Source organism: Phaenicophaeus curvirostris, chromosome 8 (genome assembly GCF_032191515.1).
Source record: "Phaenicophaeus curvirostris isolate KB17595 chromosome 8, BPBGC_Pcur_1.0, whole genome shotgun sequence".
NCBI lineage: Eukaryota > Metazoa > Chordata > Aves > Cuculiformes > Cuculidae > Phaenicophaeus > Phaenicophaeus curvirostris.
The window spans coordinates 33,107,196-33,124,394 of record NC_091399.1 but is presented as its reverse complement, the minus strand read 5'-3'; the positions used below and the strand labels follow the sequence as shown (position 1 = coordinate 33,124,394).

At 41.4% G+C, this 17,199-nt stretch overlaps 1 protein-coding gene across 2 annotated transcripts in view; it reads left to right on the top strand.

Annotated features, from left to right (window-relative positions):
- The window catches only part of LRP8 (LDL receptor related protein 8), a 186,087-nt gene that overhangs the window by 141,601 nt on the left and 27,287 nt on the right, over window positions 1–17,199 (top strand). For both annotated transcript variants that reach the window (XM_069863143.1, XM_069863142.1), the window contains exon 5: window positions 16,593–16,955. In XM_069863143.1, the coding sequence (XP_069719244.1) occupies window positions 16,593–16,955 (363 nt within the window). The remainder of the gene's footprint in view (window positions 1–16,592; window positions 16,956–17,199) is intronic.

Genomic DNA, 17,199 nt, shown 5'->3' with positions numbered 1-17,199 from the left:
GCATGTAAAGGGATGACTTTTCCTACCAACAGATTAATTCACTCTACGTTGCAATGCTAAGTAGTGAATTTTAGAAACAAAGAGGAAATAAGGATTCTCCAGTTGGAGCTAGTTGGAGAATATAAAGTGAATTCTGTGGAGAATTAAGTGTTCATTTACTACTGTGGCAGAATATGGTTAGTCAGTTTGGAACATGATTATAAGGGTTAATACCTAGATGATGTGGTAAGGACTTAAATAATGTTCAAAGCTTCCTCAGTGGTATCTCAGCAGCTTACCACCATGTCCTCCCTCCTGCAGAGTCTAGCCCTAGAGAAAAAGGCTAGCTTCTACTGGGATGTAATACGTAGGTCTGGACATTTCTTTATTAATAGCTTGTTGGTTTCACTGGACAGAGAGAGAATGATATACATTTACAGTAACTGTTTTAAATTCAGTCTCTAAATGGTCATTGCTTCTTATTAGGCCTTTCTCTGCTGAAAGAAAAAGCTCTTTAACAGTGTTTTCCCTCTGTGAAAATTCCTACACTGTGTAATTAAGCCATTTCTCAAACTGTCTCTTTATGCTTCTTGTTGTCAAATATTTTTCTTTTGAATGAATGCTTCACTCATTTTTGTTGCTCCCTTCAGTATCCTAGCTGATTTTCCAGCTTTCTTTTTATACAGACCACCAGAACTTAGGGAATATCAGTCTTAAAAGTTTGTGCAGAAAATCATCTTTCTAATACTGATCTCTAACTTTGTTTGTCATTATTAAATTCTTTGTGTGCAAACAATCCCAGGCCTATGAAGAACCTATCTCATGCTCTGTGTAGTTATTCACCCATCCATCAATATTTCTGGTGTTGCACGTGATGTCAGCGGTGTTAACTTCCAGATTGCTGGTGAAAAGGTTGATTGGTTGGTTACCTGCAAGCATACATTCATGTTTCTTCACCAAATTTTGAACTCTTAATATCTAGCCAGTTCATAATCCATGTTCTATCTTCCCACTGAAGTTGTGTAATCAAATACTTTTTAAGTACTGAGTAAAACACTGAGGATAAATTTATTTCTTTGCAGTTAGCTTTATGAAACAAAATTTTATCTGAATTTTACTGTCTGAGCAACCTGTTCCAGTGTTTAGCCACTTGTTCTAAGAATACTTTTTCTTTGTCCTTTTTTACTTTTTCTCTTGTTACAACTTGTGCCCATTGCCTCTTCTCCTTTTGCTCTGCGCTTCTGAGACGAGTTGGCCTCCGGCTTCACTGCATCTCCCCTTTAGGTACTGGAAAACTGCAATTAGATTTCCCTCTAACCTTCTGCAAATTAACCAAACATATTTCCCACAGTCCCTCACTGTATATCATATGCTCCAGCACCCTAGCCATATTGCTAGACTTCCCCTGGACCCTCTCCAGGTTGTGAATGTCTTTCCTGTGCTGTCAAGGTGGCACAAAACTGGACATACTATTTCAGATATGGTGGAACCAGTACCAGCTAGAGGAGAATAACCACTTTTGTCAACCTGCTGGTCTCGCTCTTGTTAATGAACCTATTTTGCAGTTTGTTATGTATGAATCTCAGTATGAAGGTTTGATGCAACTCACTAATTCAATTAACGACAGATTAGACACGAAGTTTTTCAAAGGAGCTTCATTCCATATTGCATATGACTGGGAGGTATGGAGTAACAGGTTACTGTGGTTGTGCTGAGCTTGTGCAGCACAGTTCCAGTTGAGTTGGCTCACAAAGTAAAGGCATAGGTTGCCTTACATTGCCTCCTGTTTCATGTGGAATTATGTGCTTGTGCATGGATGATTTGAAGTAATAAATTATTATAGTGTGGTAGGTAGGTGATGTGCTTAGTCCCCTGTTTCTGTGTCTTTTTAGGTAATGATGTTTTGGCAGTTTTTAAGAGTCTTATTTGTTTTCTGTATGAATCTCTTGGTGTTCTCTCAATAGCATAAGCATTTTTTTTCTTTGAACAAGAGGCTTGAGTTAGAGACAATTTCAGGAGATAATTGTAAATCCTATTGAAAAAATTATTCTTCTCCCAATTTGAGTTAGTGAAATTAAAGCAATTTTTACACTTACAGCTGCCTTCACTAATTTGATGCTGCTGCTGCTCACACCAGTAGGAGTTATCTCATGGAGTCTTTTATTTATACGAAAAATCTACTTGAAATTGCTTTGAACTTCTTTTTTTCAAGGCTCTAGGTAACCCCCAAAATGAATGTAAAAATGTTCTGAATGCCACATAATTTCAGCATAATGATGCTATTAATGGATTTGGAAATAGCTGAGCATTTCTCTTCTGGATGTTTCAGCTTCTCTAGTCTTGCTTATCTTCCACGTTTTTAGTGCACATGCAGGTTCTTAAAATGGAAAGTTAATCCAAGGACAAACTACTGTCTTCTGGTGATTGTTGGGTAACTCACGTGAAATGAATTGGTGACTTTTGTCTAGTTCCTTATGACTGCTTGTCACCCCCACATAGGCTGGGTGTGCACGTCAGCAGTCTCTGCTGAGGGGTCGCTGCTGCATCTCAATGTAAGATGGGCCGTCCTCTGGCAAGAGGAACAGGCAGAAGGCGCTGCCAGGCAAAATTGGAGCTTTCTGGATGTGTGCACAAACCAGAAGCCTTCAGTCCTAAAATCTGTCAACTCATCTCTTTTCAGAGGCATTAGACTGATTCTGAGAAGGAAGCAGGAGGCACTGCTGAACGGCTGTAGTGGGAGCATTTTCAGTGAGGTTACTTGTCAAATTAAGGTGTTTTCCTCGTGGATGAGAACAAGTGTGTTAGCTGTTTAAACTTGGAGAGCTTGCTGGATTGATAGCTATCCTTTCTTTTATCCAAATCTGATAAACCTTGCTAAGCCTGACACTCGGTTAACATTCCCATTTCTTCTCTGTTTCAAATCCTCCTTTATCCGTTTTCTAGCATCTCAGCAGCACTCAGTATCCTCACCAGGAAAAAAAAAATTGTCCCTAAGTTCAGACAGGTTCTTTTTTTTTAATATCTGCACACAGGTTTTTGTTCTCATTTTAAAAGAGGCTTCAGCACCATCACCTGAAGCCCCTTTGAGCAGAGCATCCTGTCACAGCCAAGCCTGCACCTCTTACAGAGCTGACCAACTTGTCTATAAATAGCACATCTTTGTGGATAAATGTTTGGAGGGGAGTTTGTGCTCAGGATAATTTCTGTGATGAGAGACTGCATGTGCAATAAACAAGTGGAAGATGACTTGAGGATATTGTGAGTGATGACACCCAGATGGAAAACCTTAAGCTCTTTCTAAATCCATGTTAATAAAGCTGTTACTTCAAGGTAATGTGAAAACCTATTTCAACTATGGATGGTCCTGGTTTTTTATAAGAATAACTGGCTCTTAATGTTATAATTCTTCAAAAGAACATAATGGGAGTTCATGAACATTACTTGAGCCTGCATTTCTGCATTGGTAATTCGTACCACTAACAATGTGGTGCTGGTATCCAGATACAGGGGCAGGGTTTGATTGTGCTGAGGCTGTGCAAGCACCTGTCCCGGTGTCGAAATGTCCGCAGCCCAAGTTAAGGGAGTATCTACTGCAGGAGAGGGAAACAATGATTATGGTAGTGGAATCATACAAAACTGTAAAAGCAGAGTGAGTGGGTTGCAATTCTTTCTCCTATGTCTGCTTCTGACCTTCAACAACTTACTTTTCAGATATTGTTCTGGATTTGATAATTCTTGATTGCTTTTTCTTCTCAGAAATATTTAATTGCTTTTTGAATCAATGTGAAATTTATCCAGCATAGTCAGTGTTGGTACTGGCACAGCCAGCAGGAGAGAGAAGGCTGCTGTTCAGAAATCTGGGGGCAAAAGTATAGGATATGAATAGGAGAATCTTCTGTTTGGATTGCGTTCTACGTTGTGCTTTGTACCAGCCGCGTCCTTGGTGCATCATCTTGCACAAATGGAAATCAAACTGGTGCTCCACATCCCTCTCCTTTGCCTCTGGTCACTGTTGAAGACTTGCTGTCTCAATTGGTGCCCTGTGTGGTCTGAATAAGGTTTGTCACAGTAGTGACAAGAAGCAGAGAACTCTCAGTCTTGGATGCTGTCCTTGTGTAACCTTGTAACCCCCTTTAGATAAAGGGCTCAGCTGCAGTTAGCAAGCTCTGGACTTAACTGAGTGCAGCTATGCTGAAAAAAACCCAAATAATCTCAAACAACGGTTAAGTCATGTATTTCTTTTGAGTTCCTCATCTCTCCCTGTACAACCTAGCCCTGTGCAATGCTAGCCTTAGGAGTAAGCAAAGCCAACTGTGCTCATCTGAAATAAGGGTCCTGTTTGCCACGTCTAGAGTGAAGAACAACAATTTGATAAGTGAAATCCATTCAAGAAAAACTGGAACCAGTATTAGAAAAGCTCTTATTCTCATAAGCAGTCTAGGCATGGACCCCATCATACTGCTTGGAATGTGTTATTAGTGGATGGGAAAGCACTTTCGGTGGCGGTGTTCACCCATGAACAAGGAGGAAAAATGGTGCAATTTTCATCCTATGAGAGAGCTTCCTAAGGAAGCAGTGGAAGCTGTGAATTGTTTAACCTGCAGCAGATAAAGCACTAGTAGGGATTAGGGATCCAGATTTGTGTCTGCACAGGCTGTAATTGCACCAGAGATTAATTACGGATGTTAATCCTTGCACGTAGGTAGCTGAGTGCCTGTCTTCCTAAATAATTTACTTCCAGCAGGTAGGCTTTAAGTCCACTGCTAACTTCCAATGCACATTTTTTGAAAATGCAAACATCTGCCTTTTTAAAAACAAGAGAGTATATAAAAAGAAACCTTGTTTTGCAGTTCTTTGGAGCAGAAGTAATTTGTGTCTTTACAGTACTAAGTGTGTTGTAGTCATAGGTCAGGTTTAGTTCTCTAAAATAGACATGAACAGTTAATAATGTAACAGCAGTCCTGAATTTGCTGGGTTGGAGGTGCTGGCTTCTGCTTTCTTATTTCCGTGGCTGAGGTTTTCTGCTCCCAGTGTACCTGACCTTTGCCACAATTGATTGGAGAAGCTTAGGAGTGAGTTTACTAAGACTAAAAAGACAAATTAAATATGAGAGACTGTAATTAAAGCATCACAGCTCAGGGTCAGTCTGGACTTCACTAACTACTTCAGAACTTGTTGCGTCTCTGCTAAGAGACATATGAAGTAGTTTTGTCACCCACTCAAAAAATGCAAAGAGGATTTTGACATGCATTTAGAACAGAAGAGCTGCCACTCTTAACAGCTGAAATGGGCATTATAGACCTTTAATGCACACATCGCTTGTTCCTGCTGACAGAACTCTGAGATGACCAACAGAGAACAAATCTCTGGCCCCCTCCCTTCTGATTGTGTTACTGGCTCTTACCTGGACCTTTTCTTGCACCCATATGAAAGTCATCTTGCAGATGCAAAGCTGGAAGTGTACAATTTTACCTTTTCACAATAGTCTGGTACAGTGAAGCGATGTATTCATTTGTACAGTGATAGCATAATAAGCTTTTTCTTCCATACCATGATTTATTCTGCCTAACTGTAGTACAGAAACAGCGATCCATGGGAAATGGTGCAGGTAACAGACGTACTAGTGCTGATCTCATAAAGTTGTCCAAGCATGAGAGCCAGTAATGCCTGCTGCAGTCTCATGGCAGTGGCAGCCTCATTATTGAGAGCATCTTCTTTTGGTCCCTGGTCTGTCTGGCTTTTTCATTGCTGACCGTATATCTTCAAATTAGTTCTAGATTTTCAGCCCTGTGATACGATATCCAGATTAAAACTGAACAAACTGGGTGAAGTTTTGTTGTTTAGGGTTTTTTTTTTTTTTTAAAACAGCCTTCACATTTCTGTGGCCAATATATCACTTACAAGATCCTCAGGGCAGAAGATTTTCACTTACTCTATTCTGGCGAAACTCCAGGCACATATGTGATTTTTCTATGAAAAGCAGCAGTGCTTGCAAGTGAGGGGTCCTTTCCTTGGAAGGTCCAAGCACAGAAATCTTTCAGGTTCAGCTCTTTCCAATGCCTTGCTCAATAGCCCTCAAGCCACCTGAGAACCACTAGCAGAAGGAAGAATATAAAAGCAGGCTAAAGCTGGTCTGATCCCTCCAGCAGATCCACCTGGTGATGAGCCAGCTAAAGTGGGGAAATTACAAGCTGATTTAAAGCCACCTTCCTTCACAGTGCTCCTGCACCCACACGCACATGAAGTGACCTTTCTGTTGACAGTTAAATTGTTCTGTTATCTTTTATCATTGTCCTGTACCAAGGAGCATCATGTTGTCTCAGTATCATTTTCTTCTTGATGCAGTAAAGTCACACCGAGTCACACTGCCAGTGCTACCAGCGGGGACTTCACCGTACTATGTTCTGTTCATTTCAAATCTCCACAGATACTACAGAGACATTTTACTTGGTGATAAGGTAGCGCTAATTTTAACTTCCTTTGGAGCCTGATTAACATATGCTTTTGTCAGAGTTATGAATTCTGTTTGTTACCTTCATTAACAGGCTAGGTGCGCAGGGATGTAGTGTTCCTCAGTCACCTCAGAGGGAAATCAAAGCCAAAGGATCAGATTTTGCCATATATTCTCTCTGAGAAACACACCGATTTTAATGAGGTTAAAGTCTGTAGTATTCCATTCATGCTTGTAGAGGAAATATTTATCTACTATCACTATTCATTATTATTTCAGCATATGATGAAAAACCATACAGCTACCCTAAAATTCCTGTCATTTTATAGAAGATAGCTGTAACTTGAGTACACTTGCCGTGGTGGAGGAATTTACAATTATTTCCAAGAATGGAAAGAAAATGACTATAGATTTAACAAATGAAGATTCTTCATAAATAAGGTAGCACAGCAATGATATCCTCTGGGCTTTACATGATTTTTAATTACTGGACAGCTGGGGGGATTAATGCTTGTGTATTATGCCCTGACTCTCAGAAATTAAACATGTACAGCTGCCACTTTATCACTGCTTAAAGTATTAGAGCTCCTTCAAAAGCAGTAGTAATTGCAGAAAAATCCCCATTGTTATTTAGGAAAAATCTCAGCCCATAATCATATTTGTCCTGAGTTCCTCCAGAACAAAACAGCAAGAAAAATTATATTGGTAGTTACCTTTAACTGGACTCTAACAGGAAAAATTAAGGTAGTTGAATTTTCAATATACTGAATGCTTGTAATTAAATGTAAAATACTTGAACTTAGGTTAGAGGTAAGACTGCTTTTAAGTCGAGAATTAAACCTTAAAGCCATGGCCTAAGCTGTGCCAGGGCTTTACCTGCAGGAGTTTATGGCAAAATGGCTTTGTTTTCCCTGCTGCTGTCTTCTCAGCTTAGATTTTAAAAAGAACAGACGCATGAAACATTCTGCAAATGGAGTTTTCCAGCGCTGAGTGGTGCTTTGCTTACATCAGCAGGCTTTGGTGGTGACCTCTGGCACATTTGCTCTGTGTTGATCCTTCAGTTAGAGATGAATTTTCTCTATCGGTATGTTGCGTGAATAATTTATTCTTTAAAGCGTAGTACATGAAAACACAAAATAAAACCAAGACAATTTAGAATTTGGCACTTTTAGAGTGTTTCCCTGAAGGTCCGCTAGGGAAAAAGAATAGATGAAAAGAACACACTGCAAGCACACATGTGCACACCTCAAATGATAATTTTTCACAGAATTGTGGAAGAGTGGTTTGAAAGAACTGATTTTGTACAAAGATCTGTGCGTAGTTAAAATGAATGCCTTATATTACTGGGCTGCATGTTACCTGTGCTCGCACAGAAAAGCTTTGTCCTGCTGCTCTTCCTGTACCTTAGCTGGAGAAGTTGTCTCTGATTCTTCTTTTCCATCTCACGTGTCATACTGCCAGAGGAGCAAAAATTAACCTGTAGTTATATCTATCTTCTTTCAACAGTTAGTGCTTTTGGAGTTGAAATGGCCAAGAAATTGCATCTCTTATTGCCAAATATGATTGTATTTCATGTGTCTGAACTGCATTTTTCATAAGAATGGAGATACAATTCTGAGCCTGTTCATCTGAAAAGCAAGAATCTGTTTAGTTTTATTAAGGGAAACCTCCTTTAGCTGTCAGTGCCAACAATCCTGTTATGGTGGCAGATACGTGGGTAGGAGTTCCTTCCTTCAGCGGCCACTGGTACATATGTGTTACGCTAATTAATGATTGCTTAACATTTATGTTTCCTGAGCATATGATCTGAAGACTGCGTCAAAATTAGTTAGCTTGAATTCAGCACAGTCCTACGCAGGACCGTGTAACATTTGATGCAAAACCAAAAAAAGCTAGTTTATGAGTCACATTAATGGATAAAACAACAGCTGAAAGTTATCTTGGTGGCAGAAGTATGCTACTTTCTTACAGAGGAAGATGTAATGGTTGGATTAACTTCGCTTATTTTTGCAAAGACGTTTGGGTATTTTGTAAAATATAGCTGAGACGGTTTAGCTGACAATAAAATAAAATACACTTTGATACACTTATTTTTTCCAAAAGGTTTAAGATAATTGTTTGTGTTGTTGAATTGATTCTTCATGAAGAATTTGGTCGTACAATCAAATCTTCACGCAGTCCAAATCAAGCAAAGCACTGCCTTCTATTTCAAAGCCGTAGAAACTGAAAGGCAAATCCTAATGCTACAGAAGTCTCACTGCTATTAAAGTGAGTGCAGCTTGCACACAAACCTTATACTTTAAATTGCAGCGAGCGTTGCTTGGTGCTTAGATTTTCCATTTGAGTACAAAATCTAAGACCTTTTTTCTAAAAAGAGTTGCCATTCTTTTGTGGAGTTGTGGGTACATTACATGGGTACACTGTTTATATCAAATGGTAGCCGTGTCCCTCATATCACGTATGTGAAAATAACTAGGGGCTAGTTGTTGCCTGAGAAGTCTGTTACCTCTCCCCTTCCCCAAACCACCACAATGGTCTTGTCTTTTTAGACTTGATCTTGTGTTTGTACACATAACCTTAAGTCTGGCTACACTGAATCCTGCCAGTCGTCTCATTGTCTCCTTGATGCTTCTTTTTTTAAAGTATTCATCCCTTCAGATTTGTTGCCTTGCAAACTTAGATTTCAAAAACATCCTTTTTAGCTTTTATTTCACCTACATTCAAACTCATTTTGTATCTCTGCTCCTGGAGGAATGTGAGAGACAGTTGGGTAGACTGGGAGTGTGAGGCATGACAGCTCTCAGTGTTTTCTTCTTTTATCTGTGCTCCAGAAGAGTTAATAGTGCCATGTTCTAAATGCAATTAATATTTAAGTCTAATAGTGAAGCAAGCTGCAAGAAGAACAAATACCTCCTCTTACAGAGAATTCCCATCTAGCAATGCAAATTAATGGAAGTGGAGATTTTACGGGGCAGTGACCTCATTGCTCGTAACATGAGCACTGCTTCGTCCTTCATTGCTCAGATGAGTTAAAACCTGTGCACCATCCATTGCTGTAGCTGCCAGATTGGGCTGAATCCAGGCTTTTCTCTCTGCCTTACCTGTCTGGCCCCTCTGTTCAGAAATGTCACTCAGGAGTGGCCAGTGTGGCTTTCCTTTCTCTGTTTTTCACAGACAGGTCAGTGTAGCGATTCTGTCAACAGGGAATTCTACCTGAGAATTCAGACTTCCTTTCTCCACAAGTGCTTTTGAGGTGTGTACACTTTTCATGACCTGAGGGTACCTGCACAAGCATTAGCAGTGAACGTAGCTTTGTAGTGTCAGTTGCTGCTCCCTTGTTCCTTATCTGCGTTCAACAAAGATCAGTGTTGTAAATTGCTACACACCTCCAGGATTCCCTTCTTATTTATGGCAGTATAAAAGGCTTGATTGATTCTGGTGGAACAGTTCTAACTGATGAAACTCTGCTTGGGAATGTGTGGGTCAGGGGGAAGTGGTAGGCCAGCAACATTAGCTGTGGACCAACAGGCATGGGGTTTAATTCCTTGCCTTTTCCAGTGAGAAAAAAAAGGAGAGTTTGCAGATTTGCTAGGAATGAAACAAATTGTGCTTCATTTGCTAATATGTCTGAAGTGTAGGTTTTAAGATTCTGATAGAGTCTATCTCCTGAGCCGGACACAAGAAACCAGAAAGCAATGGAAAAAGCAGGGAGGTATAAACAGGCAGCTCCTGTCCCTCTGAGATGACCAGAGGTGAAGTCTTACCAATGGATGGAAGGTGAGACCTATGGAGTAGGCTTTTCCTGGCAAAGTATCTGTGATTTAAACCGTGCCATGGCAAAATTAACTCCTGGTCATGCAGGAAGATCTGTGCGGGCAATCCTCATAACCACAGGGAATTCTGCTTAATCCAAGAGGTCTCCGTGTGCAGTAAATGGGGGGTTTGTGTGTCCTGTCACAGGATCAAGGCCCTGTTCAGTAATGCTCTCTTCTGGGTGCTGGAAGTATGTTCATCTATTCCTTAGAATTATGGATTTTGTGTGATAATATTAGAGCATCAGTGAGTTTCATGGATATTACCAGCTGTTTCTGAGGGATTTGCCAAATTAGTGTAATTTATAAAACTGCCATTTTAGTAAGCAAGTCATGTCTGAGGGAACAGGAGCGAGTGGGTCCCATGCAGGTTCCAATTTTCAAAGTTATAAAAGAAACACACGGAACACATGCCCACATGGTTTTTCCCCATTAAAATTTTTACTAGCACCAAACCTCACTAATGTGATTCAGCTGATTATATTCTAATCAGAAAATAGTAGTGATAGCTCTTTACCCCCCCTGAGATCCCCATGAATTGTGTTGGATTTTAGCAGAAAGCTGCACAATATCATAGGCATTCTGACCATCCTTTTTTTTCCTCCCAAGTTATTTTGGTTTTCCCCTAAATCCTCTACGCTGGACTCATTTGTTCTTTAATTGAGGTTGCTTTCAGTCATTTAACCAGAATAACCTGTGATAAACTTCCTAACGCTTTCCTAATATGAAGTAAAATTGAGGGGACTGCAAATACAAGCTAACAACCTTATTGCACATAAGTAAGATAAAAGACAGGGAAGAAATTCAGGGTGTGCATACCTTTTGTATGTAAGCTGCTTTTCTTCATAAATTGTGGGGTCGTAATTAATTCTATTTTCAGAAAATTAAACCGCTTTGAATGAATATACTATTCTCAGGAAATATATTGTAAATCAGTAAATCATTTTTGAACCAACCATTATTTATCAGCAGGGGCTTTGGCATCTGATTGCTCCAATATAATTAACTAATACTATGCAAATACTGCTGCAGAGAATGGAAAAATAACTCATTTGTGTTTGAGGAGAGCAGTGTGGCAAAGGAAGCAAGCGCATGCAAATATTAATTTGCTAGAGTGCGTGACATGGCTCCTTAGCTACATTAGTGATTTGAACAATATCAGGAATTACTATTCCTTCTACAGTCTTCATCTATATGGGCTTTTCGGTATCAATCACCATAGCAACAACCACTGTTAGTAGTGAGACTGCAATTCAGCTGCATTATTCCCTCCGTGGGAGGCCTGTCATTTTTTCAGAGCAATGCGCTTCAAGGTCATCTTCATTTACCTCCATCTCTTACGCTGTCCTTCCTGGAAGGCAGCTTTCCATGGGAAAATTGTCCTTCTAGGCATGAATCCATGCTTTAAAGACTGGTGTCTGACCGAAAATCTGTATGAAATATTCAGGTGTTTGGTAAGTACACCAATTGTCTGCAGGCAAAACAAATAATTTATGTACAATTAAGCCTGAAAATAAATACATGTTAAGTAAAAAATAACATGATGACAGCATTGGTAACTGGCCTGGGAGTTCCAACTTGATTTAGCCCATCTGGACTCTGACCTCCTTATCCATGGTCCAGCTCAGAAATTAATTTCTGTGGGCTGTGGTAGCTGGGTTTGTACTTCATACAGAATACCTGGGCAGATAGAGGTCAGGCGTTCCGCTTATGCAGCCAGCGGGTGCTCAGATCCTCAGCTTAGGAGAGTTTCTGAAGTCCACCAGCCTCTCCTGCCAGCATTGCAGCAGTGAGAAATCAACAGCAGCTCTCTCTCTCCCTGATGTAAATGTTAGCATGTGCAAATCATCCTTTGCTTTCTTTAGAAGATCCACTATGAGATTTAAGCAAACCAGAAATTCTGAGCCACACTTTTAAGTTGCTTTGGGGTGGATGTCAGAAAAATGCAGTGTAATAGCGTATTTTATTTTCTTGTCTTCAGCATCAGTAATTGCTGTTATCTACTTTACCAAAAATTTTACCAATCAGTTATATTCCTTTAAGCCTCTCATGTAATTTCAAGTGAAACTGACTTTTTGGAGGAGAGTGATAAATTAAATATCTGACTCTTACTGAAAAGCTAGAAAAATCTTTAAACTTAAGCAGAGGCAGTAGTTGTAGTCCATTGTACATAATTCCCAGCTCCTGTTAATGGTGGATATCCAAAATATTTCAAACATTTCATATTTTGAGTTTTATCCAGACTTCAGGATTTATGCCTGGCGGAGGTGTCCATTGCAGAAACATTATGTACAAATATATACTTTTGAATTAGTTCTCAGAGTGCCCTGTATCTTTACATCATTCTACTTTCTACTTTAAAAGCATTTGCTAGAACTATCTTTTATTTGTTGGTGCAGTGCCTGAGCTAAGATTGTCCCTACTGCACCAGGCTGCTCGCTAAAGCCTCTGGTTAAATCCTGGCTGCGAGCAGAAGAGAGCCAGCTGGTACTGAAGCACTAACTCCACAGCAGCAGTTTCTCTCTATTCTTTTCTTATTTCCTTTGTCCAAAGACAACTTCTGCTCTGCTTTCCTCAAGAGATGGGATAGGATTGCAGCTGGAGGCTGTGAGGCAATTACACTCCATGTACTGGTATATAGTACAAGGCAGAAATGAATGCAGAACACCTCTGGTATACATTGTCTGTGGGCCAAAGCACGTGTACACTCATTTAGGTTTGGTATTTTGCTTCCTAAAACTTGGAAGAATCTTAACAGATGACAGTACTCTACAAAACTGTTTTTGTAATTGTGCTGATTTACTGCTTTGAAGCCTGTTGGTTAAACACCACTTCTTGACAAACATTTCCGAGTTTTCTGCTGGGATCGCTTCATATTTGGAGTAGGTTTTGCACCACAGAGTATGATATTTATTCATTTCTTTGGCACTTGGGAAAGCAAGCTAATATTTGTTTCCTTTGTTTTGCACGAATAAGCTTGCAATAGGACAGGCAGTAAAGTTAGAGAATGCAAACAAATTGCGATCATTTAATTACTGTTCACACATTTTCTATTGAAATGCTCTGGAGGCAGTAAAATGCTGCAGTGGTGGGACTACCTGGGTACCCTGACAGGTTTATGAATGGAGATGTGAAGTAAACTGTCCCTGGGACTTTACTTCCCCATCCTCATCTCTCCAGGTGCTATATAAGATAATTTGTAGTGCGGCTTTTTATTCAGTTCTTTAAACCAGCACCAAACCATGCAGCAGGGACCTCGAAGAGCACGAGCATGCTGACTCTTGCCTAGGTACAGAGGGATTGTAAGGAGCTTTTCTCCTCTGTTAGCTGTTTGTGCCAGAGCGAGTCCCCAAGTGGCTAGGAGCTGCAGACTTTGCTTTATCCTGGCATGCCCTGCGGATTTTAGCTGTCAGAGAGGATAACGAAGTGGGAGAGGAACTGCGGTGTTATCTGCCTTCCCTGGCCAGCAGGAGAGCCAGCTGCACAGGGAGACAGAGGTCTCTGCTGGAGCCATGTGTGACCCAGAGGGAACTGTCCCACTTGAGCTGGCCTGGAGATGGTCATTAGGTCTGTAAATAAAGAAAAGGGCATTTTTATTGCTTGAGTTCACCAGGAGGTGCCCTGAGTAGCCCTCTGTAGCAAGGGACCGTGTGCTTCCATTTGGCACTGACACTGGCTGCTAGTGCACGCAGTGGAATGGCCCTGTGACAGCTCTGGTGCTGTCCCACAGCCTTCTTATCACATGGCACAGTGGCAGCGGTCTTACTGTTTGTCCCAGCAGCATGTAGCTACTGTAGTTGCAGCAGGAAGATAGGAGAGCAAAGAGCTTCATTTCTGCCTCCAGTGCAGGTGATGCCTTGTCCGTGCTGGTGCCGTGTGAGTTGTAGAGATTGATCCCCACCTAAGGGCTGCAGTGGTGAGAAGGAGAATTCACAACAAACTTTGTGCAAATTTCCATTGTCTGTATCCCACACGTGTTTATCAGTCACTAATTTGCTAATGCAGCAGATTTCTGAGGGGAAATGCGTACAGGCAGAAGGGAGGGATTGAGGTGGGACCAGGAAAACAATGAGGGGAAAAAAGATAGGCTCATTACAGTTGGGGAAGAAAAATTAATGCACATTTGGAGTGTGCAAATCATTACAACCTTGCCCAAAAATTAGGGATCAAAGGACTATGCAGAATTTTGCACACTCATCTGTTTCTGAGATTCATCAAAATAATGCCAGAAAAGCAATTTCTTCTTCTCAGCCTCAATCTGTTACAGAAACTGTATATAGTCCTAGAAATAGTCCTGTCTCTCACTTCCTTTTTCAAATAGAGTGGCAAGGTGGTAACTGTGCCTTAAGTTTCTACTTGGCAGTTCCTTATGATGCATGATCTGCAGAGAGTATTAGATCATACAACTGTGTACTGATCAGTAAGATTAATAGATTATTTTATTCCTAGTTATGAGATAATGATAGAAAAGCATGCTCAATGAAGAAAAAGAGCAGAATTTGGGTGAAAAACAGAGCATTTTAATGGTCTTAATTCTGCTGTGCAAAAGAGGGGGTTTTAGATGTTTCTCCACTGGACTGTACTCCTATTTCAGGTACTTATGACAGGGATTAATCTCCTAATGTCAGTTGTCTGATCTCAGTTCCCTCTATTTGGAGAGGAGAAATATTAGCCTCTCCAAGGGACAGTTCTAATCCGAGGTTAGGTAGCAGGAGTTGCCTGTTGAGGGCATCTTTCTATATCCAAAACGCTTTCCTGAGTACAGGAGGAGCCTGAGCAACCTGCCTGAACTCAATGATACTTCGGTGTCTTAACACTAGGTGCTCCTTTGATGACACTCTGTTGCATTTAATTATTGATGTGAAATTGGGCACGCAGCAGTGTGCAGCTGTGGGAGGGAGCTTGGGTGTTAGCCAGTGCCTGGTAGCATTGCACCAAGGAAGGCAAACCTCTTTTCCTTGTAATTAGGCAGATTGCTACTCTGGTTGACACAGTAACATCTGGAAAACCTGAGATGAAATGGGACAGAGCACATAGCAGGAGAGAAGTACATATATTGTCACAGTGATATAAAACTGCAGGCTGCTTAGGCTAACACGCGGAGCCCAGCAATTCTGCAAGTGAACGTGTTCTTAATTGCTAGATAAATACTTTCATTCCTAGGTATAGAACAGACAGTATTTCAGCAGAATACTACTGGACTTCTGTCATTGGCTGAAAGCTGGTATATGACATCCCTTTTACAAAGATTCTGCTGCTTTCCAGATGCACTTGCCATTGCCGCAAACAGTACAATCTGAGCTGTATGGTTTGTCACAGGGGCTCTGCAGATAGGACAGTAAATAGTGCTGCTTCTGAAGACAGAGACTCTCAAGAGCAATGTAAAAAGAAAAAAAATGTTCATGGTAATTTATTTGTATATCTTTATTGCACTTGTAAGTTATCAAAGCTCTAATTTCCCTGTAGATAGCTGAAACTGCAGAAGCGGGTTTCTTTTTTAAGTAACTACCTAAAAGTACTTAAGGAGAATTTCTTCCAGGATTTTGGTTCCCTCACACCTTGATGAAATAAAGCAACTGTGAACTGCACATTGTGGGAGTACCTGAATGTTTAATTTGAGCAGGCTTCTCTGGTTCAGCTGTCCATTAGGCTTTCAGAGGAGAGTACTGTCAGATAGCTTCCTATCTGACAAATGCCTCATTTGTATGTTAATGTTGAGTTGTGATTTCCAGGGAAGGCATTCAGCGTGTTCTGAAGGGCCTTACTGGCAGATTGCAGCTAAATTGATGCTCGACTCACTAAATATTTACCCTACACATCCCACTTAATATGTCCAAAACCAGGCACACTGTGAAATCCTGAAACCTGATTCTGTGCTTGTGAAAGTCAGGAAGCTGGTAATGTCATTGCTGAGCAAAGCGAAGCACTGTGCAAGGCCACTAGCACTTGCCGGCACACCTCTCCCTGTTCTCTCCGTGCTCTCACCCCATATCACACCAGGGATTGCTTAGCTGCCCTTGCCTCAACCAGGGCAGCCCTGCAGCTGCCCCCCACTTTTCCTACCTGTCATTTGCAGTTCATGCAGCCCTGTAGCCCCCTCATCTTCAGGGCTACCCATGGTCTATAGAAAAAGCATCTGGTGGTACTGCTGGGGAGGTGACCAATGCCTCTTCACCTGCCCCTTGCCATGTAGTTTACCATGGGGAAAAATGTTTTGGGTTAAGATAGCCAAGGTAATGCTTTTGTGCCCTTGCCCTCCTCTGTCTCAGACATTCCTAATGTGTTAAAGCTGACACGATGGGGGCTAGATTGGAGATCTCACAGCTCACCTCTTTGCTTTTATTCCCAAGCTTGTTCTCCCAATGAGTTCCAGTGCAGTAACAAGTCTTGCATCTCCATCATCTTCGTGTGTGATGGTGACAATGACTGCGGGGATGGCAGTGATGAAAGAAAATGCTCCCCTCTGACCTGTCAGCCCAACGAGTTCCAGTGCAACAACAGCGTGTGCATCCCAGAGCCGTGGGTCTGTGATAACCAGCCAGACTGTGAGGATCAGTCGGATGAGTCCATAGAGAAGTGTGGCTACGATGCCAAGTCCCTCAACACCTGCGCAGCTCATGAGTTCCAGTGTGGCAATGGTGAATGCATCCACCTGAACTGGAAGTGTGATGGGGATGAAGACTGCAAGGACAAGTCTGACGAGCAGGATTGCCGTGAGTGTCTGCAGGGGCAGGACAGGGCTGGAAGCTCCGCTTTGTGGGGGAGAGGGGACAGAAGGCTGCTGTGGGCTGTGTTTTCAGGCAAGTCTTTGATGTCTATGCAGCAACTGTGTGCTTGACAAGGAGCGTTTGTGTTCCAAATGGCATGGCTGGGTGCCCAGCCTGGCTGGGTCAGGTATATTCCAGACTCCTTTTATGTTTGTGCCTTGAGGATTCAGAGAGAGCAAGAGCTGCTGGA